This window comes from Nothobranchius furzeri, chromosome 13, assembly GCF_043380555.1.
Source record: "Nothobranchius furzeri strain GRZ-AD chromosome 13, NfurGRZ-RIMD1, whole genome shotgun sequence".
NCBI lineage: Eukaryota > Metazoa > Chordata > Actinopteri > Cyprinodontiformes > Nothobranchiidae > Nothobranchius > Nothobranchius furzeri.
In genome coordinates, this window is record NC_091753.1 from 53,318,181 (window position 1) to 53,337,714 (window position 19,534).

The 19,534-nt window shown below is 40.8% G+C and overlaps 1 protein-coding gene across 5 annotated transcripts in view; it reads left to right on the forward strand.

Moving 5' to 3' along the window:
* The window catches only part of stim1a (stromal interaction molecule 1a), a 30,352-nt gene that overhangs the window by 3,221 nt on the left and 7,597 nt on the right, over positions 1-19,534 (forward strand). For all 5 annotated transcript variants that reach the window (XM_054742457.2, XM_054742456.2, XM_015951016.3 and 2 more), the window contains exons 3-7: positions 1,093-1,223; positions 6,448-6,562; positions 7,698-7,809; positions 8,152-8,267; positions 14,679-14,856. In XM_054742457.2, the coding sequence (XP_054598432.1) occupies positions 1,093-1,223; positions 6,448-6,562; positions 7,698-7,809; positions 8,152-8,267; positions 14,679-14,856 (652 nt within the window). The remainder of the gene's footprint in view (positions 1-1,092; positions 1,224-6,447; positions 6,563-7,697; positions 7,810-8,151; positions 8,268-14,678; positions 14,857-19,534) is intronic.

Below are 19,534 nucleotides of genomic sequence, written 5' to 3' on the forward strand. Positions count from 1 at the left end.
TCATTTACCAGGTCTCCTGGGCCATTTTGGTCCCCAGAAAAGTTTTATTTGCTTTATAAAGGCTCAAATAACCGTTTCTAGTTGTAAAAGTGGATGTTCCCCGTATTGCAGTGTGTCTCCAGAGTTTGTAGCTAAAATGTCTAATCAAATTGGGAGTGGCTGCATTATCCCTGATCTGTGCAGATTTATATTTCCCCAAAAGTACAATGGAGAGAACTTGGTGGTTAGCCAGCCACATCACTGAGATGTATGCTTCCAGGATTATCTATAATTAAATGAGAAGCTCTGGTAACCAAAATCTTGTAGCACTTCTGAGATCATTAATCAGTCGGCCTGAGATGGTCCCCCGTTAATGGAATTGTTTGTTTTGCTCATAATAATTCACAAGTACTCTATTCTGTTATGTAAATGTTCCCGTTTTAACCATAAAAGCTTGTTTTCATCTGCGGTTCCTGTAAGGTCGATGTTATAAATGCGTAGGGATAAACTAAAGAGCACATAATTAAGCCCCTTTGCTCATTATTGACAAAATTACATAATGTTTGGTTAAAGAGATAATTTAAGCTTAAATAAACATGTCAGAAACAACACCCACTCTTTAAAATATAACAAACTACAAGGTTTTATTAAATTTTAGGCCCAATAGTCATTAATCTACTTGTCTGACAGACACTTTAACGCAATACTTGACTTCTTGGTAACACAGGAACCTTGAGTGAAATCCTTTATGTAAACGGTCCTTTTGTCTTCAGCTGACGGGTTTTTGCAGTTCAGTTGTTTCAGCAGGAAACTGTGGTTTAGTGAGGGCGACTGCACGCCAAGGGGATTTTCTGGCAACTGGACAGAACTGAAGGAAAAAAGTCAGAACCTTGACTGTCTGAGCTCATGGCTTCATTCCTGCTCTAGGTGGAACACCTCAAAAGGTCTTAAACTCATAAAATCAACTACCAAGGTGGATTTTTGCCCATTATCATCATGAAAGAAAGAATGAATGAACGTATTTGATGTGATAGCTGTGCTAACCATAATTTTACAAATAAGAAATATTAAGAAGACACATTGTTTAATGACTCGTTTTTGATTCCTTTCCAGATTTTTGTCGTATTGATGAGCCACTATGCAAGGATGAGAACGCCATTCTCAGTTTTGAGGCGATCCGTAGTATCCACAAGCAGATGGACGATGATGCAAACGGAAACGTAGACGTGGCAGAGACAGATGGCGTAAGTACCAGCAAAGAAAAGAAATCTCAATAATGTAATCCTCTCTGGATATTTGCTGCTAAGGTAGTCAACGAATATCACGGCGACTGTCCTTAGCTCAGCATCTGAGGGATTTGACCTGTTTGCACTCCAGCGCTTCTTTTGCTGACGTTTTTCTCAAATAAGTACCTAAGTGCAATTTAAGCATGGTTATAACGACATTGATGTTGCAGGTTGTCTGCATGAGGTCTATCCAGGGTATCTGCAGGTCCTTAAAAAGTCTTAAATTTGCTTTTCCAAGTTTAAGGCCTTAAAAATCCTTAAAAATGACAAATAATCCTTAAATAGTTTCCAAAGGTCTTAAATGACCAAAGACCCAGTAAACAGGATTCTTTTATTTCTATAAAATTTTCGTGAATTTCTAGTTAGTTCAGCATTTTGTGTGTACGATGTTGGTGTAAGCGGAACCGTACACATTCGATTGGTTGTGAAAAGGGGCTATTTTTAGATGAGCACATTAGCTGGTTAAGTTAGTGGGAGTTTGTGCCATGGGGAAGTGCAACATTAATGGTAACTGGATGGCTAATCCCACGTTCATGACGTGGTTAGCACCGGTTCCAGCTGGAAATTATAGCTTAAGTTTAATTTTTTTTAAAAGTAGCTTAAATTTGGTCAAAGTGGCCTTAAAAAAGGTCTTAAAAAGTCTTAAGTTCGGCTTCCATAAACCTGCAGATACCCTGTCTATCAGTGGCTGTTTTAAGTAGGCAAAGCATTATGAGTGCTCATGTCGGTCCACATCTGTGTAACTTTCCCAGAAACCAGACTGTCGTTTCTCAGATGTTACCATAAAGACACGTCCACGCCAGTCAAACACCACAGGTTTCATTCTAAAGTTGGCAACGTGATTTAAGAAATGGATTTCATGTGCAGCGTTGGAATTTTCTTAAAATATTTAATTTCATTGTTTTTTATACTAATCTAAGGTGGTTTCTCTTTGGTTAAAATGTTTTCAAGTTGTTTTTCGACTGTTCCTTTTTCATTTTTAAACTATGTACCTAGTGAGAGTAGGGATTCTTCGTCCAGGTCTATTGCTACCTTACCTCTGCTAAGATTTCAGCGTGTTTATGAGTTACTGGCTAAGTGATCGATCTGGACAGAGGAAACCATAGCATTGCCTAGTTTTTGACAAAAAATGTGTTTTAATTTTCCTTTTTGTGGGAAAAAATACACAAAAACCTTCTACAGTATCTGTTTTTTGTTTACGAGGTTTGGAACTGAAGAAGCCTCTTGGACGAGAAGTAAAATGTTTTCAAGATAACGTTATTTTCAATTAAAATGTTGTCCTTCACCGCTGATCTCAGCTGTTCCAGGTGTCTTTTCATTCTCTGCTGAGTCTTGAAAACTTGCCTCAAACTCTTTATTAAGTTAATTGTGGTGGAGCATTCTAAAAAGCTTTCTCTGCTATTTTATTTTTTCTTGCGTTTGTTGCAGGATGCAAATTAGAGTCACTCTCACACCAGGTGTAAAAGTTTCACAAGACGTGTTCGATTGTGTTTTGCCACCGCGCTCCTGAACTGTGTGATAGAAGCGGGGAAGGAGGCTGCACAGCACACACACACGGCCTCTTCAGGCTGCAAAGTCTGAGCTACGTGTGACCAGTTTGTATGAGCGGCTCTGAAAGGTCTTGATCAGAATACTCAGATCACATTAATTCATGGAGATCGGCCGATAATTATCGGCGTCCGATCCATCAGAACAGAACACCACCAAATCAGTTATATCTTAACCCAAAGTTATTCCACTTTTATAGAATAGTTTTCAGCTCATGGCTACATCACTTGTTTCCTATTAATACTACAGCAAAGTTAGTTCAAATAGAGAAACGATTTGCCTGCAGCAAAATGTCTGTTTTGTATGAAGGTGGAATTTTTCTGCAGAGTTCAATCAAAGAAGAGACGGTTGTGGTTCATTGCTGTCTTTCAGTTATGAGTGGCTGAAAGCCTGATGTGATGCAGAACTCATTACAGTGAGAACAATGGTGGGTGGTTTGGCCTTCAGCAGATGTCATTGGTGTAGTTAAATCATCTGGCAAGAGACGGCGGTCATTTTAATGAAGGAAAAGTGGGGCAGTTTGGACACGGCTGATTCATGTCTGTTACAAAGACTGCTCAGCGGTGGCTAAAGAGATGAACGAGGAAGTTGTGGTTGACAGTGGTGACTGACGCATGCGCATTAGCGCAGTACAAGAAAAATAAAAACGGGAGAAGTTCTTCTTTAGATTATGTCTAACTGTCAAGAACATATTGTGATTCCATTATCATGAATGTAACTAATATTTACAAAGATTGGTGCTCATTTGATTCTTCAACCATTACAATTGTAGTCTAAAAAGGTAGAAATGATGATGTTACAACACAGATCAGCACACATCAGGAAGAAGGAACTAACCACATTATATTTCCCATCCCTTGAGGAAGTAACAATGTAGTGCTGTTATGATTTTTGTTTGTTTTATACGCTTGGACAACTGTGTCAATCAGTGCAGACTAGCTTTCATCCTAACATTCTGTGGAAAGACATTTTTCATTTGATGGGCGTGTTTCTGCTCAGGTTAACATCACTCTGGTTTGAACACTACTAACCTAATATGAACTGATGGCACCTGGCTTCTGTCAGTGCACCCCAGGGCAACTGTGTACATTACCACCTGTGTGTGGGTAGGTTGCATGGGTAGGTTTATGTTGTATCCCCCTGCCCTGCTCATTGCTACCACCATAACACTTTTAAAGCCCAGGGAAACCCTGGATGTGTGGTAGAGGTTGACCGATAATGGTTTGCAGTTACCCATGGCCGATATGTAGAAGACACAGTAAGCCGGTGGCGATATGTAGGAGATACGGAAAGCCGATGGCGATATGTAGAAGACACGTCAAGCCGATGGCGATATGTAGAATATACGGAAAGCCGATGGCGATATGTAGAAGACACGGTAAGCCGGTGGCGATATGTAGAAGATACGGTAAGCCGATGGCGATATGTAGAAGACACGTCAAGCCGATGGCGATATGTAGAAGACACAGTAAGCCGGTGGCGATATGTAGAAGACACGGTAAGCCGATGGCGATATGTAGAAGACACGTCAAGCCGATGGCGATATGTAGAAGACACAGTAAGCCGGTGGCGATATGTAGAAGATACGGAAAGCCGATGGCGATATGTAGAAGACACGTCAAGCCTATGGCGATATGTAGAAGACACAGTAAGCCGGTGGCGATATGTAGAATATACGGAAAGCCGATGGCGATATGTAGAAGACACAGTAAGTCGGTGGCGATATGTAGAAGATACGGAAAGCCGATGGCGGTATGTAGAAGACACAGTAAGACGGTGGCGATATGTAGAAGACACAGTAAGACGGTGGCGATATGTAGAAGACACGGTAAGACGGTGGCGATATGTAGAAGACACAGTAAGACGGTGGCGATATGTAGAAGACACGGTAAGTCGGTGGCGATATGTAGAAGATACGGAAAGCCGATGGCGGTATGTAGAAGACACAGTAAGACGGTGGCGATATGTAGAAGACACAGTAAGACGGTGGCGATATGTAGAAGACACAGTAAGCCGGTGGCGATATGTAGAAGACACGGTAAGCTGATGGCCGATATGTACTGTCAGTTTTTATGGGTCAATTTTCACGTTTTCCACCTTATTTTCCTGCTAAATGTCACTAATAACATTGGTTGATGTACAAAATTGAAGCTGAATCAGTTTTTGAATTCTGAATTTAACTTTAATGTTAAATCTTAATTCTGCGTGCTATTCAGAGTTAGTCAGACACCCAAATAAAGTTAATTTAGAGTATTTATTATCCAGATATTATTAGGGAAAGTAAAAATACATTTAAATTAAATTCTGCAACGGCACCGGGTTGCCCTAGGATGCGCCTGACTTTAAATCGGCTTTACTAAGGACAAATCTCGGCTGGTACCGATTCGGCTGACCCTATAGTCCCGTTTTTCCTCCCAGCTGTGGGCATTTTCTGTTACCGGCGTCAGTACAGGATCGGCTCGGGGTCCTTCGACTGCCGATGACGTCAAAGTAGTTGATTGGCTGAACATGAAGCTTACGGAAGTTACGTTATCACGTTATGATTTTGATTGGTCAGAACAAACTTGCGGCTGTAGTCTTGGCGGTTGTAGTCCTGTAGTCCAAAAATCAACACTTTTTGGAGAAAATATGTTTGAATTTCTAAAGGAAATGTAAAATATAAGCAAATGATAAACGGTGACCCTCAAAAGCTCTTGATGTTGATGAAATGGGGCCAAATAAAATATAAGAACTTTATTGAAAGACACCAAGCAATATTTTGAGTCAGATAATGTATTTAGATAACAACTAAGGAAATATACAGATGAACTCCACATTAATACAAACAGATATGGCTTCACATATAAGAACTGTTCTGTTTTTAGTCAGTTCGATGTTGGTTTTATGCAGTTTCACATTCTTAACCAAACAAAGATAATATGGTGTTTAATTAACAAATTACAATTATAATGAAAACATTTAGGTGTTAACAAACAAGAATTTATTAACAAAACTGCTGATGTCTTTCCAAAACGTGTGTGTGAAAGCCGAGTAGATTTGCAGTCATGTGACGTCATCGGCAGTCGAAGGACCCCGAGCCGATCCTGCACCCGAGCAGATCCTGTACCGACACCGGCTCCGAACTCTGATTGGTTCTTTTATCATCCAGTCACACCTGTTCCATTTTCTGATTGGCTCTTTTTTTTTCTGTTTCTCTCATCTTTTGCGTTTTCTGATTGGATTTTTGTTACTGTGAAATTTCATGGTCGTCTTTTATTTGTCATCAATATTAGTCATAATTTAGTTTTCATACGTTATTTTTTTTGTTTTCATCTGATTTTTGTGTCTGCAAAAAATTAGTCATGAAAAAAAGAAAATATTTTGTCAATGAAAGTAAGACTGGGATGTTGTGAAGCCCCTTGGGGGGTTGTAAACAGAAGAAGGCGCTGAATCAAATACAGGTCATTTACCATCACATAGTCTGTAACTTTTAATAAAGCCCCATTCAGATGAGTTTTTATGAATCCAGTCTTTGTAAATATAACAAAATTAGTTCCCTCATTTCATTGAGCTAACCAAAAACAACCACCGTTCTTTTTTTAGTCCGGCCTTTTTCTATTTAAATTGTTGAAAATGTGCTTTTACTTCTCTACAGTTCCTACGAGAGGACCTTAACTACCATGACCCCAAGGCCAAACACAACAGCTTCCATGGAGACGACCAGTTCATCAGTGTGGAGGACTTGTGGAATGCTTGGAAAAGTTCTGAAGGTAATCTGCACAAACAGACGTGCCTTTTGAAGTTTTTATGTTTCAGAGTCGGTTATGAAATGCAAATCTTTCTACTTGTTGTTTCATGTTTTAATCTTCAGGAATGTCTGTCTTCTTTCATTGCTTAAATGATCTTTACCTCTGTAGACCTCAAGAGTACGTAGCATACCCTGAATCCCCTCTAGTCTAGTTTATGTTCCCTTTAATGCGTTGAAAGATATTCTCTCTGGTTTGCCTGAAAGACCGCAGGTCTGAGTGTTAAAGCCCCTCACTCTCCCAGCTAAGCGAGTGAAGTGGTTGATTAGATTCCACGTTGAGCAAAGAGCATCTTTCTTATCAGCTTCAGATAGTGGGAAAGTGGACATCGTTGAATCTGTTGGCACAAAACTCACATACACTCTGTCTGACAAGCTGTGGGACCAGTCTTCTTGTGTTTAGCTAAGAGCCGTGTTTTCTCTGGAGATCATGTGCAGACTTTGCCTTGGTGCAACACCTTAACTCTCTTTTGCTTGTGCTGACTTACTCTGCATTGCAGTGTCTCGGTAAAACTGGAGGTCCAGAGCTAAAAAACGGGGTTTGTTAAAGATGGAGACATTTTAACAATAACGGACCGCGTATTTTATAATTAGTCTCAAGCTTGGAAGCCGATTTAGACTTAGTTATAACATTTGGCAAGCTGATGCATGTTAGTCTTATTGTACTTATTAATATCTAAATGAATGCAGTTTTTATACACATATTAGTCAGGTGGAAAATCTTTATTATTAATATAATCGCTCATAATTATTAATAAATGTACAAAATCACATGAGGACTTTGCAAAGCTCGTCCTCAGGATGGTTGAATCGATTTGTCTGTGGTGCAACACAAACAAGTGGCGTCGGTTTTGCACCATGGCGGAACACTTTATTATCTCTGTCAATAATACTGGTACTGAATATTTGATGAGCAAACACTAGTCAGCGTTGAAGTCATGCTCATTGTTTTCCTCCAACGGTTAGCTCAGTTGTGCTAAAAAAGAAAGCGTAAACAGATTTTTAAAAAATTTTTTACTGCACTGTAGCGTCAGTATTATTTTATCATGTTTGTTAGAATTGTCAAACTGTATCAACATATTTTTTTCTCTCTAACTCAGTTTATAACTGGACGGTGGACGAGGTGGTGGTGTGGCTGATCTCCTACGTGGAGCTGCCGCAGTACAAGGACGCCTTTCAGAAGATGAGTTTTAATGGAAGCACCATGCCAAGGTAAAAAAGCTCGCTGGACTTGGTCAAAATGTTTTTTCTTAAACAAGGAAGTGTTATTTATTTGTTTTTATGTGGGGAGAAGTAAATTATAATGTAGTAGAAATTAAACCAAGTATTGGTTTATACATCAGTTTGTTTCTCCAGGTCCGCATTTCCTGTTTTCATCAGCCACATCAGTCCTGATTAGTTTTTCTTAGGTGTTTTGTTTTAAATAATTTGTTGTATTTAATAACTGTTGCTTCTTTAAGAGTGACTCTTTGGGTTTTAAGCCCAAAACGAGTTCCGCCCTTAGCTCTTTCTTCCTGCTTCCTGCTAAATGAAGCTGCGTCTGCTCTCTCTCAGGCTCGCTGTAAAGAACACCACCCTGACACTCTCTATTCTGAAGATTTTGGATCGCAGCCATGTTCAAAAGTTGCAGCTCAAAGCCTTGGATACTGTACTTTTTGGAGCACCCCTGAGTATGTAACATCCTTCATTGTCTTGTTTTTTTATTAGCAGATTAGATTGTTTATCCTATTGTCTCGCTTTCATACAAGTACAGTTTCAGTGCTCCTCAAGATACGTGTCCTCAGGAACTGGCCTTGTGTGAGAATGAGGTCACATTAAATCAGATATGAACATGTGAAGTCCTCCACTTTTAACAAAACAAAACAAAAAAACACACACACACACACAACATTGTGTGCATTAAAGCTTTTATTTTTAGGTGCTTTTGTCACCCAACAACAAAAATACTTTTTCTGATTTTAACTTGGGAATTTCCTAGCATGCTGCTGACTGTTTCCTTCTGTTTGTGTTTGTTCTTTGTTTTTATGGTGCTTTGCCAAATTTTATTCATTGAATGTACTGGTATTCATTTATAATCTTTTCTTGACCTGGACCTTCCTGTTTTTGGTCATTGATATCCTCAATATCCATTTCAGGTATTGAAAAAGGATTGGCTTTGTGGACCGTGTCCTCACTCACACCTGTCCCCTGTCCCACGTCACTCCTGTTTCCCATTCAGCTGTCTGTGTCAAAAGGCTAGGTGTGGCTGTTACACCTAGAAGTTGGGTTATTATAATTTGTTAATAGTAGGGATGCACCGATGGATCGGCATTTGATCCCAATCGGCCGATAGCGCCCCTATCGGTTTTGATCGGAGTTTTCAAAATAGATCAAAGCAGACCGATCAGCAGACCATTTTAGATTAGGTTACATTTCCTTTATTCCCAGATTATGTAGTTTGTAGCACTCATTATAATGTTGTAGAAAATTTCTGGCCAATCCACGTGATCGTATCGGTGATCGGTATCGTGATCAGCATTCTTTGATATCGGTATCGGTGATCGGCAGCAAAAAACCTGATCGGTGCATCGCTAGTTAATAGGTTTATATGAAGCTGTGTTGCTGGTTTTTATATTGTGAATAACTTAGACTGCACAAAGATGAAAGTGTGTATTTTTAATGGGTTGCTGTAAGAGCTCATCTAATCATTAATGAAGTCAAAAGAAATTTAATGAACCTCTAAAGAAATCAGACATTTGCGTTGGAGAAAGATTGCACCAGGGCACAATGTGTAATGGTCTGTTTCTGACATGTGTTGTGTTCACACCCAAAGGGAGACATTAGTGAGCTCCTTCTGGCTTTGACAGTGTCTGAAAACAAAGAGTCTCTCTCTAACAGCTTTTTAAGACACCCGTCACTTTGGTTTGAGTCTGAAATAGTGGACAGTTGTGTAATGATAACCCTAAGTGAATCATGGTCTGCTTATTTGCATTTGTGGTCTATTGATAGCATTTTTGGCATAGATTGAATGTGTTGTTCGCTGTGTTTAATAGCAAATTTCCTCGATTAGTAAAGAAAAAAAATGTTGTAAGAAATTCATTAGAAGTTTTAGAAAGCTTGTTATGGGAGACAATAGAATAGCTCAGCAGAATAGCGTGACCTGTATTAGATCCCAGTAACATCATGCAGTGTTCCTTTTAAAGGTACGCAAGGCCTTTCAAGTAAGCTACATTTTTGGGAGGAAAAAAATTAACAAAAAAAACCCACTATTAAAAGGTCCAGTCCCCCTTCTGCAGGCTCTGCCTCTAAGCTACAGCAGGAGAATGCTAGACACAACTTATATTGTTAAACAACCATAAAAAATGTACATTTTCTTATATTTTTTACGTGTTGTTGCTCCTTTTCTGCCATAATTCCTAACGTTACTCACCTACCTAACAGCCAGAGAGCCTCCAGGTTTCTGACTGACTGTTCATAATATGATATAGACTTCTACAGACTCTTGTCTTAGCTGAAAGTCTAACCCCGGGTTTCCACGGGAGCCGCCAGCAGCACGTTACTGCAGCAGCACGTCTAGCTCGCGTAAACTGCTGCTTGGCCCTTCCCACGAGACGAGAAGCAGCAGGGGAGCAGCTGTCACCGACCGAGCACGAAGTCACACGAGTGACTTTGTCAGTAAACACAACAACAAGCAGGAGAAAATTACAACATGGTTTGTGTTTTATGTTCTGTCCATTTTATAATCGCCAATACGGACCTGAAACACAAAGGAGACCGCTAGCTAGGTGATAACTTCTCACGGGGCCACACAGTTAGTAACCTTTTTTAAAAGTAAAGCAACCGGAAGGCAGTACGTTCTTTATTCTGAAAATCTCGGGAGCTTCTCTCCATTTCTGCGTCCGATTTCCTGTCTTTTCTTCCCCAAAAATTTCGAACTTGACCCGTTTCAGAGGCGTCGCGCGTAGAAAATAGAACCGGCGCGTAAAGGCCGCGACATGCTGCTCCTGAGACGCGGCCGACTCGCGCTGCTGACGACTCCAGTGGAAAAGGTTCTGTTGACCACAGCAGTTCCTATCAGCAGCTATGACGTGCTGCTGCAGTAACGTGCTACTGACGGCTCCTGTGGAAAGCTGGGGTAAGAGAGAGGAGCACTGGGACCTAGATCAGAGATCCAGCGGGGAGCACTGGACTTATCGCACTGTAAAATCGCTCTGCTACTTCTGCTCAGGCTACGTAACAATTAGGGGCGGGGTGCGATTTTAAATATTAAGCTAATTAATCAAAGGCTTTGTAATTAATTAATCTTGATTAATCAAATTTTAATTGTTCAAGACAATTTGCCCTGAAGCCATTTTTCTTTACTAAAGATACTGTTAGTGAGGCACAGATGACATACCGACGCTTTAATGCAGAGGTCACCAACCTTTGTGAAGCTGAGAGCTACTTCATGGCTACTGAGCCATACGAAGGACTACCAGGTTGATGCAATACTGACCTTTGAACTGGAATAGGTCAGAGTTAAACAAAACTTCATGTATAATAAACATGTTATTGTTTTTAAAGAATATTGTATTTAAGTCTATAATAATGCATTTATGTTGTAAAAGATGGCAGCAGAAATGTTTTTGTTTATTGTAGACTAATGTTATTTAGTTAAAAGGCCTGGGGGCACCAGGTGGGTGACCCTTGCTTTAATGAGTATATTTATGTAACCACAAAGTCTATTTGATTATGTTGGTCTCATTATAAAAGTAACCATTGTGAGATTTGTTGGGATGTATAAATATTAGTGACTGTGTTATGGATGAAGTGCAAATGAACATGGAACATTTTAAGTGTTGCGTACTGAGCTGAACACTAGGTGGCAGCAGATGCTTGTGATCAAGCAGAACATTTTTAACACAACATTTTTTCTCTAATTAATTAATGAAAATTAATGCGTTTAATTTCCACCTCTAGTAACAAAATAACTGTTTAGTAAACTAGCCAATATAGTTAGCCCAGCTCTGGCTTCACTTCCTGTTCAGCTGCTCCATGCCAAAAAAGCGCGTCCGAGTCATTTGATTTTGAGAATCAACCGATATCGAGTCTTGATCCGATACTTTCGAGAAAGCAAAGAAACGGATCTAGAATGTTCCTTTTTAAAATGTAATTTACCTTAACATTTAACAACTCTGTTAACAAACAACACAGTTAGCTAGAACAATCAAGTAATATCCATCCATCCGTCCGTCCGTCCATTTTCATCCACTTATCCGAAGTTGGGTCGCTGGTGCAGTAGCCTAAGTCGAGAGGCCCAGACTCCCCTCTCCCCAGCCACTTGGGCTTGCTCTTCTGGAGGAATCCCAGGGCGTTCCCTGGCCAGGTGAGAGACATAGTCCCTCCAACGTGTCCTGGGTCTCCCTTTAGGCCTCCAGGGAGGCGTCCAGGAGGCATCCTGGCCAGATGCCCGAGCAACCTCAACTGGCTCCTCTTGATGTGGAGGAGCAGTAATAAACAACATCAATTCTTCACTTTTGGACTTAAGTGCAAATATAAAAGTCTAATATAAAAATAAATAGTACCCCAAGTTAAAATACCTGGCAGGGGTCTATTTTGCCTTGTTTTTTTTTTTTTAATGCTTTGATTCGTCTCTGGGCATGGAACTGAGTTTTAGAGGTGATCTGAATCATATCAAATATATAAATATTACATGCTGATAAATAATTGCAGAGCGCATCTGGCTCAAATAAAAGACAGAAATTACCAGAGGGAATATGAACGGACATGAACGATCATGTGTTAATTACATATTTTTTGGGTGGTCGCCACATTGAGAATGTTACCGAAGCTGTGGGCAGGAAGCAGCTGCCTGGAGCGCATGAATCATCAGCGCTCTGCGTCTTCGCTCAAAAGAATCCCTGCTATGCTGAAAGTCCATATAGATAATACTATATAGGAAGAAACAGAATATTTGAATATTTATCGAATCAAATTTGATATTAGAACCAGGTTCCCCTTAGCTCTACTGTAATTTGAACCCGGTATCCGAGTCCAGAACGGGAAGTAACGCCCGATTCTGATTAGGCCTGAAACCACGCGATAGGGACCGATTTTCGATCACTTGATCGGATTTGCACATCCCTAATCAAGATCCATTAAGAACGGGACATTCAGTGACTGGATGATGGTTTTCCAGGATTGCAACATTAATATATTGGTGGCCTTCCTTATGTAAATCAATCAATGTGGTAAAAAAAATGCTCTTCAAAATATCTGCTCCTGCACCTTCAAGAATCATCGCAGAGTCACAGTAACAAACTCAACATGGACAAAATAAACACACACACACACACACACACACACACGCACGCACGCACGCATGCACGCACGCACACTTTTGTTTCGTTTAATTGTTGGGGCTATAATTTAAGGTGTTGGCATAATATGTTTTGTTGCTGAATCACAGGTGTGTTACTCACTATAGCTCAGGGTAGTAGGTTGCAGGTAATCTTGAAATTTCAGGTTCTTTTAGTTCCAACACAAGAAGCAGAGCTCTCCAACACTGCCGAGTCTGCGTTTGTTCTGAATTTTATTAGCTCAGACATCAGGACTAGACGGCACACGTCTATCCTAAAACATTTTTATTACCAGCTAAATTAATGGAGCATGTGACTTACAGGCTTAGTGTTCAATGAGTTTTGAAGAAAAACAATTTCCTAGGGATGTCATTCGTTCCTTTTTTTAATTCCAGGATGTAGACAAAATCTTTGACTCCTCCTTCCTGCATTCACCTAATAAGGTTTTGCCAGAAAAAGTAACTTGTCTCATCATGCAACTTGCAAGGCTTGAAAAACAGCTTTGTGTTGGCTCTGTTATCCGTGCAACTGTTGGACTTAAAGGTGCACCTTGTACAGGGTATCCGCGGTGTTATGTTTGTCAAATGATTGGATAAACTCCAGTGTCTATGCTGTACTGTGTTTATTGCAGACTGCCACTCCCTACTACAAACACTTCCTGGTATGTATATATACCACCCCAGTGCCACCATGTGGTCACCTTTACACACTACAGGAGGACACCTGATATCAACACACGCAGGTCCTTAAAAAGTCTTAAATTTGCTTTTCCAAATTTAAGGCCTTAGAAATCCTTTTCATTGTCATATCGGGTGTTAGCACTTGTGGGTGTTTTACAGTAGGGAGCTTTTACTACACTTATGGTAATATGCCTCCGCCATTACAGGGAGTGTGGTTGTTGGCTGTTAGCTCGCTGTTATAGCTCTGAACGACCCATTCAAAGAAGTGCAGTGCCACGATTGACTCATTATTCACTTCAAACATACGTTTCACTGTAATATAAATTGTTGGTATCTGAAAAAGTAGCTTCTGATTCCTTTAGAGACAACTATTTGCTTCTAATTCACTGTTAGCATTGATAGCTCAATGTTAGCCACCAGCCTTTTTCAACCAATATTACAGTAAAACAAAAGGAGGCCCTGGCTTCATAGGAGTGAGAAAGAACCTCTGGGATGCTCCTGTTTACTGGCTTTGTTTATTTAAACTACTCTGGAGCTTTTCCCTGCTGGTGTCAAAATACAAATTCTGGTGCAGCAGCTTTAGCTCGGTGCAGACTCAGCAAACCCACGGGCTTACAAATAAAGACTATGTCTGTCTTTGTGTTTTTTTTTTATTTTGTTTTCTAAGGAGAAAAACGGACAGTGCCCCAGCCAGCTGAGAAGGAATTCAATTTCAATGTAACCTTCCCTTCAGCATGATGGAGACATTAGACTGTTTAGTGATGATTTCACTGTAAAATTACATATTTCTCCTTTAAAATAGCCTTTATTGCTCAGGGGAGAAGGTTTTCTGACTTTCATTGAACAATGTTGTTTCATTTCTTTCTGGTGACGCATCTAAATGCTATGAATCACTTTTACTAACAGCATTACTAAGTAAATGCAGCTAAGTTTTTATTTGAACACAAACTAAAAGAAATTACATTTTCACACCAGAGAAAACTACATTATGTTACCATTTAGTGCTGGATTAAAACTCGTCTGCTAAGTTCTGCTGTTGTTTGGGTTATTTATCTGAATAACACTTTTTCACCCCTTTTTCTAGTGAATAGACATAACCACTTGAAGGATTTCATGCTGGTTGTGTCGATAGTCATCGGGATGGGTGGCTGCTGGTTTGCCTACATCCAGAATCGCTACTCAAAGGACCACATGAAGAAGATGATGAAGGACCTGGAGGGCCTGCAGAGAGCTGAGAAGAGTCTACATGACTTGCAGCAGAAGTAAGGGATTTTTGCAGTAACCACAAGTCAAACCATGAAATACTTTTTCTTTATGAAACTAGATGACTAGAGAATGTGAAAGTTACCCTTCAACCCCCACGACCTGCATCAGCTGCTGAAAGGAAAATAGTTCAAATTCAAAAATACTTTATTAATCCCAGAGGGAAATTGATTGCTGTAATAGCTCAGAATAATAATAATAATAATCAAGTCATCAAAGAGTTGTATATTACAGTGGCTGTTGGCAGGAAGGAGCTCCAGTAGCGGTCAGTGTTGCAGCGAAACTGAAGAAGCCTCTGACTGAAGACACTCTTCCGTTGTCGGACAGTCTTGTGAAGAGAATGCTCAGGGTTGTCCATCATTTTCTTGATTCTCTGGAGAATCCTTCTTTACATTATCTCCTCCAGCGGTTCCAAAACTGCTGAAACTCTGGCTGAGTCCTTGAAAGGGCTTGGAGTTCCTCCATCTTGTTGGCTAGTGATCTCACATTGGCCATTATGATCGATGGAAGAGATGGTTTGAATTTCATCTTTCTCTGTCTCCGTTTTGCTCCCGCTCTGCACCCACGCTCCTTGCGTTTTAGCTCATTTGGGATTTGTGGCTTCAGTTGAGGTATTACTTCAGCCTTTCCAATGTTAATCAGCTGCTCCCGATTGTAAACCAGCTTGTTGCCATGGTTACGCATCAAAACAAATGCTCAAAAAGTGAGAAAAGCTAAAAAATAACAGTAAAAATCCTCCAAGCTTCACAGCACCAGAGACAGAAAAGTAAAATGTCCAAAAAAATAATTTTACTTACAAAATTTACATATAGTCAACAGAGCTACTCCAACATGCAGCCACCCAGAGCAGCGCAGGTCCGGGGAAAAAAAAAAGAGAGAAAAGATTCAGAAAAAAAAACCCAGTCTCTTCCACTCACTGAGAAAATTAAGACTAACCCCCAAATTCCACTACCTCCGCTCCGCTCCGCTCCGTTCCGCCCCCGCCTTCCGCAGCTGCTCGCTTCCGAACTCAATTTTTACTGGTACCCGCTCTGCAACGGCTCCGCTCCGGTGCGGAGACCTGAGGTGGGCAAACAAGCATGCGCGGGATTTTCGAGATCTTGCGATACAGTCCGAGCAATAAACGCGGAAGTTAGATCCAAACACCCGTTGTTTGGGAGAAGAATCGGCATGAACTGTTTAATCTGCCCATCATTTGTGTTGAGAGATCAGCAGTGTTTGGATCAACAAAGTGTGACTACTTTGATAGTGGAAACTGTATTTATGGCTTACTTTTGTGCATTTAAACTTCAGCCGCCATTGATAGTTGTTAAAAGTTGTTAAACCTGTGCATATGAAACAAAAAACGCCTTTTGTTTATCGATTTATTGTGAAAAACGGAAGTTGTGCTCGCTCCTTTTCCTGTTGGGCGTTTGTGATTTCTGTCCATTTACTGCGGAGGTGCTCCGACGTCCGGCAAAAATAGGATTGATTCTATTTTTGCCGGACGCCGGAACAGAGGGCGGCGCACGGCGCCGCACGGCCGCAGTAGTGGAATTGCTCTGATTGACTAGAACGGGACCGATTTTGCTCCGGCGTTCGTGTCGGAGCGGAGCGGAGCGCAGCGGAGCCGAGGTAGTGGAATTTGGGGGTAAAGGCCCCACCCACCTTTGCTTAGGCCCACCCACAGAAAGGAGAGAGCAGAAGGCGTCTCTGCTAGTTGAAGCTAACCATTAGCATTAGCAACTCCACAACATGGTGCAACATGTTCAGGCATGTTACTTGTGGAAATTAAACAAACATTGCTTTTTTTATTTTATTGTTTTTTCCCAAGATAATGCTTTGAAGTATTTGGGTTTTTTAAAGAAGGCAGCAGAAAAGTCATGTTGCTGTTAGCCAGTCTGAGGTGAGATGTGTGCATATTTATTTATTTTATTCATTCAAAAGAAAAAAAATGAACCACAGAATTTAAATATCAACAAAAAGAGCTGAAAGAAGAAAATATCTCTCATTATCTGATTCAACACATGAATCAAGCAGCTCTGAGGTCAGAGCAGAAAACGTTACACACCACATTCAACAACTTGCAGCAGTCTGTTTATGTTCATGAGGATTATACTTAAAACCAGTAAAGAAAAGTAATTTTCTGTAGGATTTAGTATGTGCCTCCAAGTATGTCCGATCCTCTCGCTCTGCCCCCGCCCTCCGCTGCCGCTCGCTTCCAAACTCAATTTTTACTGGTACCCGCTCTGCAACGGCTCCGCTCCGGTGCGGAGACCTGAGGTGGGCAAACAAGCATGCGCGGGATTTTCGAGATCTTGCGATACAGTCCGAGCAATAAACGCGGAAGTTAGATCCAAACACCCGTTGTGTGGGAGAAGCATCGAAATGAACTGTTTAATCTGCCCATCATTTGTGTTGAGAGATCAGCAGTGTTTGGATCAACAAACGGTGACTACTTTGATAGTGGAAACTGTATTTATGGCTTATTTTGTGCATTTAAAGTTCAACCGCCATTGATAGTTGTTAAAAGTTGTTAAACCTGTGCATATGAAACAAAAAACGCTTTTTGTTTATCAATTTATTGTGAAAAACGGAAGTTGTGCTTGCTCCTTTTTCTGTTGGGCGGTTGTGATTTCTGTCCATTGACAGGTGCTCCGACGTCCGGCAAAAATAGGATCGATTCTATTTTTGCCGGATGGCGGAACAGCGGGCGGCGCACTGCGCCGCACGGCCGCAGTAGTGGAACAGCTCTGATTGACTACAACGGGACCGTTTTTGCCGCGGCGTTCGTGCCGGAGCGGAGATAGTGGACTTTTGGGGTTAGTCATTTCATGGGGGGCGAAGAGGATGGAAGAGACATAAATAAACGATAATGAACAAGAGTCTGCTTCTAGGCCTGCAGAGAGAGAGAAGAAAAATAAACAAAAAGAATAAACAAAACAAAAAATGGGACACAACAACAGTACAACAAGATACAGTTTTCACTGCATCAACTTGATCAAGAAATATATAATCAACATTGATTAACTGAACAATCACACAATAATAAATCACAGTGCATTAAGTGGCAACCACAGCCTTAAGACATGTGTTGAAAATGCCCAAGTCCATACTTATGAGAGCACCATGTGAGCACCTGTGTGCGTACACTCGCTTGTTTATGTAAGGTTTCTCTATAGGAGCGACCAATAGTTGTTGTGGTGTTTCTACCTTATTGGAAATGCTTCTTTTAGAAAAAGTTAATAATTTAATTTTTAAAATACGACACTTGGCACTTATTTGGATCATTTTGGTTTTCTTTTGAACACAAACATATTTGACCTGAGGCCGATTCAGTAGGAACACTTGTGGAGTGAACAAACTGGAAAGAGTTGAACCTCTGGGGATGTCGTGTTTTGTTAGATTAAAATGACCGAGAGGTCCATCTGTACCCAGGCCAGTGGCATGAGCATTGTAACATGACCACACAACATTCCTGACTTGATTCTTAGGGACTTTGAACAGGAGATTGATGTCGTATCACTCTGAACTCGACTTGTTGAATCATCAATGCCCCCCCCCCCCAAAAAAATCTGATTTCAAAGTTTAGGGCAGAACATTAACCTTGTGACTTCATCACACGATTGTCTGGACGTAGAAGATGACCGTTTACAGTCAGTCGGAGAGCTAGCAGGGCTCGGACCCGTCTGTGAACAAGATTCGTCCACCTGTCTGGTTTCTGTGAACTTCATTGAACTTTGAATAAATACCGTCATCCACCACATTCTCTCCTACTCGTCTCTTTGACGTCACCCCTCCTCTTCTTTTGCAGTTCTTAAACATCGTCTGTAAATCACAGTAAAGCCTAATTTTGCAAATAAACCAAAAGGTCTTTTGTTCCTAACACGTAATATCCATTAAAAATCTTGCTAAAGCACTCGCGTGTTCTGCAGAACTGCAACACTTTGGCAAGTTTGCAACAGTAAATTAATTTTCATTATATTTAGAAACCAGTGGCTGCTGATTTGTTGAGTTATTTTCCATTCATTTTATAATTAGCACCGTTTCAGTTAATACATTTGGAGCGGGAATGCAGAATTCTGTGAAATTAAAACACAATTTGAGAAAAGATGAAACGGATTTCACGAGACCCTTCTGTTTCTGCCAAAGATTTAATGTAACAATAGGTCTTTTTTTTTTTTACTTTGTTATATGTCAGATTTATGGTTTGATCGTCAAAATTCTCTGACATATCATTTTCGACCATTTTGCCCACCCGTACAGCACCGTGAGGATGTTAAACTTTTGGGGATGAATTCACCTGATATTTAGGGACGGGTCAGTCACAGTGGCCGTGGGCTTCGTTGGAACACTTGTACCTCCAGTTTTGGAGTGGATTGTGTTGAAGCCCCATAGTCTTCATCATAGCCTAGTGAACCAGACCAAACTCTTGCTTTGCAAAGTTTGGTCTAGGAATGCTCCACTGGAACCTCTGCAGCCCCTAACAGCTGGCCAATCACAGCTCTCTAGAGGGGTTTCAAACACATAAAGAGCTGTGATTGGTCCATAATGGTGGGCCAATCATAGTGCTCTATCTGCTTAGTGAACAAATCACAGAGCTTTATCTGCTCTGTGGGCCAATCAGGGCACTCTATATGCCTGGCGGGTGGGATGATGCAACAGAGTGAAACAAGATGGCAACAGCTCGTTTGAAAC